Raw genomic sequence first — 6,000 nt, forward strand, 5'->3', positions numbered from 1 at the left:
TTATTTGTTTCTGATATGAGCTGATAATTTGCTTATGTTTTCTTCAAAAGGTCAAACAGTTCTTCCCATAGTTTTTCTATCATCAACCATAAACTGGTGGTATGTAGGGTCTTTTCATTCCTTAAAAGGATTGACAAACTGAAAAAGTTTAAGAATCATTGGTCTAAAGTACCAATATGAAGAGATATATATCAATATGAAATCATTAAAATCACAATTTGTCAAACAAATCCAACATTCTTTTATGACCAGTGGTCACAAACAGGTTTTGTGGAGCTGACATACAATCTAATTTAACCATTATTACAACATTACCAGCAGCTCAGAGCACTAAGTCACCTCAATAACCCAGTACTGTTTGGCCCATATTATCTATGGCTTTAATTAAGTGTTTAGATATGGTCTTCATATGGAATTTGTTCAGGATATGGGGCTTAATTCTAAATTTAGGAAAAGGTCTTCCAGTAGGCCTACAAGTCACCAAATTAGGGTATCAAAAATTGCACATTTAAGCATTTTTATTAAAATGTTTATACATGTACATAAAATATGCTATCATGATACAAAACCCTGTATAAAATATACCAACAACTGATATAAATGAACTCCCAAACCAATGGTACCTCAATTTGAGCACTAAGGAGACAAAAGAAGAAAGAAATATTTGAGAGACAACTTTATCATGGTATATCAATATTTCCTTATGTCAAAATTAATGAAATCTTTTGTACAAGGGTGTTCAAATTAATTTTTCCAGGTTAGTAATCTCCTAAGTGAGGAACACTTTCAACTGGACAGAGCACTATGGAAATACAGATGTTGTAGAACACAATCCATATCACCCTGCAGTTGCTTCTGCATTTTTATGCCAAGGGATAAGATTGTATAAAGTGGTCTTCGTACCCCGGTGATTAAGTAGGGTTGATAGATGGAGGTCCCTACCCTGCCGCAGAAGGGACCTCCAAACACAGTAAACCTGACTCTCTCTCGGGGAGATAAGATTTTGAAACCTTTACAACAGTGTGAATCTGTGCCAGAAGCAAGGCAGATCTTATTGGATTAACACTGAACTTGTGACATCTCCACAAACTCTGGCAGAGGGTAATGCTCTCCGTGCGGTGCCGAACATGCCACACTCATTCCCTCTCCCTGCAGCTACCAGAAGTAAATCCTCCCTGCCCTTAGCTCTAGGAATTCCCTAACACTCAGAGAAAGGAGTTCCCTTTCCTTACAGGAGGAAATAATTCCCATTTCCTTTTGACAAACCGGCTCCAAGGGGCACTCACTCGCGCGCCCACTGCGGGGTTTCCCTCCCACTCCTAATTCCACGCCTTCCGTGGGAAGCAGGAGCTGCCCTGTTCCCCGGGTGCAAATCCGAGGTGACCTCACAAGTGTGTTCAGGTGAGGCCTCGCCTGGGCTGGAGACTCGGGCCGCTCCTGCCCCGCACCTCCAGGGGCGCTCTGTCCCCTGCTCGGCCCTCCGCCTGGCCCCTCGCACTCACCAGGAGGAGGTTGTGCGCCACCAGGTACCCGAGCCGCGCGCTGCCCCGGACGCCAGGGGCCAGGCGCCCGGTGGCGTAGCCGTGCCAGGCCACCACGTAGGGGTTGTCGATGGTGATCCAGTACTTGACCTGGCCGCCGAAGTGGCGGAAGCAGAGCTCGGCGTAATCCCTGAAGTGGTCGGCCAGGACACGGTTGGCCCAGCCGCCGTACGCGTCCTGCAGGCGCTGGGGCAGGTCCCAGTGGTACAAGGTGACCACGGGCTGCACGCCCAGCTCCCGCAGCCGCTCCAGCAGGCGCCGGTAGTAGCGCAGCCCCTCGCGGTTGGGGGCGCCCGCGCTGCCATTGGGGAGCACCCGCGCCCACGAGATGGAGAAGCGGTAGTGGGTGACCCCAAGCTCGCGCAGCGCCTCCGTGTCTCGGAAGACATTGTTGTAGCCATCGCTGGCCACGTCCCCGGTGGCGGGTGGGAGCGGCGCCCGGGCGCCCGACGGCGAGTCGGCGACTGGGGGGCCTCCCGGAGGGGGGTGGTGGGTGAACGTGTCCCAGATGGACGCCCCCTTGCCGTGCTGCCGCCAGCCGCCCTCGGTCTGGTAGGCGGCGCTGCCCACGGCCCAGAGGAAGCCGTCGGGGAAAGTGTCGTGGAAGAGGCCCGCGGCCTCCGGGGCGGGCGGGGGAGCGAAGCGGGCCCAGGTCTGCGCGCCGTCGCCGGGCTCGGCGTGCAGGCGGTGGCCGCCCAGGGCCAGCAGCAGCAACAGCGGCGACAGCGGCGGCGGCGGCCGCGGGCGGCGCGGCGGGGCGCTGGTGGGCATGGTGCGCGGGAGCCGGGCGCTGGGGCCCCGCGCCGCGCCCCTTTATGCCCGCGCCCCGCCGCGCCGCCCGCCCCCCGCCGGCGCCCACCCCCGCTCCCCGGCGGGCCCCGCTGGCAATGATTACCTGCGGGCACGGGGGCGCGCAAAGGGCGAGGGGCGCCCCGGGAGGGGGCGCGACACGGGCGAGGGACGTCGGAGAAACGGCACCTGTTCCTCCCGGCTCCACCGAGCCGCACTGGGGCTGTTGGCGACGCTCAAGTTCTCCGCGCGCCGCCTTCCCTTCGCCATCTGCGCGCCCTCCCGGGACGAGCCGCGGAGCCGGGGTGCGTCGAGGAGGGAGGCGGCCGGCTGACTTCCCTGACCTGCGCGCGGGATCTCCGCCTGGCCCTCGCGGAGCGTCGCGGGGAAGCACCTGCTCTCTCTGTCCCCGCACTCGGAGGCCGGGAGAAGCTCCAGAGTGACAGTGCTAGAGCCGAGTAGCACCTGGCTGGAGGGAGGGAAGGCCAGGTGGGGAGAGCCAAGTCGGAACTTGGCGTGCAGAGAGAAGGGGATTCTTCCTTAGGTAAGATGCTGGCGTGGGACCCAACCCACCGGCACAGGGCAGGGGTGGCCCTTGCTCGCCTCCCAGTCTAGGAGACCTTCAAGGAATATAAGTAGATTTATGGGTTGCGTTGGGACTTTGCTTTACTCTCCCTTTTACTGTTTGTTATCTTTTAACCATTGCAAACCAGTACTTGTTCTTTAATGAGATCTCTCAATTCCCTGGTGAACTTGGTGAACTTCAAATCATAGTTCTTGATTGTTCTCCCAGAAAAAAAAAAAAAAAAGACACAAAACAGGATTTCTCCTTTGGGTAAATCTTAGTCATCTTTATTACCCTTTTGCATCTTTTTAATGAATAATCACATGTTTTGGCTTTCAGCTCTGACTTAGCAAGTAACTTATCTGTGTGAAGTTGTGCCACAACTCTGCTGGACCCAGAGGTCCCTGGGTCCCACATTTGCCACCTGAGCTGTGGAGGGAAAGAGGAGAGGGCATTTAGGCCAAGCAACCATTCCTATCCCCTGCAACATAATACAGCCATGACTTTTTTTCCAGTTGCCAAAGAGCCCTTTTGACAGAAGTTTCGAACCACAGGGTCCATCTGTATGTATGCATTTAGGATTTGTGAATAACTGATACACATTTGGTAGGGAGTAGAAGGCCTGGGCTTCACCCTTGTGATTTGGGGTGGGACCATCTCTCTAAGCCCGTTTCCTCATCTGTAACATGGGGATGACCTGTCTGCCCTGCAGCCTCAGAAGCTTGTGAAACTCAAATGAAAAACTGTGCACAAAGGTGATGCAAAGATGGAAAGCCCAGAGAAATGAAAGATTCGCTAATATCTACCTCCCTATCCAACAAGTTGTGCCTCAGTTTCTGGACACCTGCACATGTGTTGAATAGATACTCACAGAGGTACATCCATTCTCCTCCCTGCAGTGATCTTCCCTGCAGTATTTCATACAAATTTAAGTCAATAAGGTTTTAAATGTTGCAGATGAAGCTACTTTTATTAATTCCCTTGAAATGTAAGCACAAAAAAATTTATTCCAGTATTTTATTAAATATTCCCAACTCCAGCTAGCATATATTATCATGATTAGTAAAATTAAGTCATCAGACTGGAACAAAGACTTATTGCTATTCTGTTAAATGTGGCATTTACATTCTTCAATAAATATGAAATAACAAACACTGACACTTCAGCAATTAAAAAATGACACCACACAACTCCACAGTCACACTCTCTCCCAGCTAACTGTAAAAGCTATGGCCCCATGCAACATCACATTTTCCTTCTAGAGCTGAAGATTAGAGTGTTTGCCGGGTTGTAGCTTGTTAAGTTTCAATTAGAAATGCTTCATGGGTCTCGTGGAAAATAGCTTAGGCTAAATATTCATTTACTGATATATGGTCTGTTTGCTCAGGGCAGATTGTATCTGTTCCTATTTTTATTTAACCAACAAGAAAAAAAAGATTTTTTTTTTAATTTTTAATTTTAGAGCATTGATTGAAAAGCTGGACCAAGTTAACTAAATGCTTCACATTTGAAATTCATCTGTCTCTGAGGGGCGCATAAGGCATATGCATCTCCTAAGGTGGACATCAAAGCTTTTTACAGAGCTGTTCCCAGATGATAATTCATTGAACCCAACAATAAAGATTGCATGATAATTAAACTTTATTTCCAGAACTTTCTGTGTATTAAGGTTCTGTTCGTGGTTATTAAGTTCTGGATTCCTCAAGTGTGAATAACTGCTACTGCTGCTTCTCATTTATTTGGTTTTATTTTGGTTTTTTTGTTTTTAACAGCCACCTTCAAACATCTACATGTAGGCTTCAAATGCTTTGTTCTCCTGCAAATAAGAGATTAATTACTTGCTGTGCTTTGAATATGAAGGTGGAGTTACAGATGCATCAAAGGAAAGGACATTTTTAAATTTACTTACTGACTTTGGTCATGGTGGTGATTTTCAGCAACCTAAAAATGGTCATCAATCTGATCATCTTTTCCTCCATCATCCGAGTGCCTTCATCCAGGCCCTTCCCACCTATTCTCCAACAGTGCTCCCAGGGCCATGGGAACCTTCTGCCAAGGGAGCAGAAGGAGGCTGGCTGACGCACTTGGACCCAAATGCAATGCCAACCTCAGGAGCTCTCGGCTCGCCAGTCAGACATTCAGCCTCCACGGGAAGGAATTTATATCATCAACAACGATTTCGCTGAACCACAACTCTGGGCGAGGCAACAGTAAGGTGCTTGGAGAGTTCAAAATGTAGATGACAACCCCTGCCCTCAAAGACAATACTGAATTGGAGAGACAGGGTGAAGAAAGACGACAATAAATAAGTTGTTTGGTTCATTATGTTAAGTGTCACTAAATGACACATGGAATAATCGTTAGAGAAATTCAGAGGAAGGAGAAATTACCCCTATTTTGAGTTGATTGGAAAAGTTTCACAAAGAAAATATGACAATATTTGGGGTTTAAAGAGGAAAACTCAAAAAGAGACCTGGAGGCAGGGAATCCAGGGAAGCAAAGCATCAAAGAAAAAAAAATGTTCATACTATATTTGTGGGGGAAAAAGATAGGTGTGGCTTAATTTTTGCAAGGAAATAGTGAACTGAAAAGGTAGATTGGGGTCAGATAGGAAAGAGTCTTTAATAGGTTTCATCATGACATCAATTCAGAGCTTCTACCTTCATTTACTCATTAAACAAATATTTGTTTTGTGCTCAGCACTATTCTGGGTACTAGGAATGCAACAGTTAACAAGATAGACAAACAATCCCTGCCCTCCTCTTTTTATAATTAATCATTTAATTTTTAATTGACAAAAATTGTATGTATTTATCATGTACAGCATGTCATTTTAAAATATGTATACATTGTGCAATGGTTAAATTGAGCTACTTAACATACGCATTCCTTCACATACTTATCATTTTTGTGGTGGGGACACTTAAAATCTACTCTCTTAGCAATTTTCAAGAATACAATACATTATTATTAAATATAGTCACCATGTGGTACGATAGAACTCTTGAATTTATTCCTCCTAAGTGAAACTTTGCATCCTTTGACCAACATCTCCCCACCCAGCCCTTGGTAACCACCACCTACTCTCTGTTTCTGTGAGTTCAA

General features: G+C 47.8%; 1 protein-coding gene and 1 long non-coding RNA gene across 2 annotated transcripts in view; one reads left to right on the forward strand and one right to left on the reverse strand.

Moving 5' to 3' along the window:
- The window catches only part of KL (klotho), a 43,854-nt gene extending 41,542 nt beyond the window's left edge, over window positions 1-2,312 (reverse strand). The window contains exon 1 of the mRNA XM_045566938.1: window positions 1,503-2,312. Within this exon, the coding sequence (XP_045422894.1) occupies window positions 1,503-2,312 (810 nt within the window). The remainder of the gene's footprint in view (window positions 1-1,502) is intronic.
- A 209-nt stretch (window positions 2,313-2,521) lies between these two features.
- On the forward strand, window positions 2,522-5,220 carry LOC123648993. Its single transcript, XR_006738855.1, has 2 exons — window positions 2,522-2,874; window positions 4,668-5,220. It is a non-coding gene; the product is annotated as an uncharacterized LOC123648993 (long non-coding RNA).
- The last annotated feature ends 780 nt before the right edge of the window (window positions 5,221-6,000 follow it).

Source organism: Lemur catta, chromosome 13 (assembly GCF_020740605.2).
Source record: "Lemur catta isolate mLemCat1 chromosome 13, mLemCat1.pri, whole genome shotgun sequence".
Classification (NCBI taxonomy): Eukaryota; Metazoa; Chordata; class Mammalia; order Primates; family Lemuridae; genus Lemur; species Lemur catta.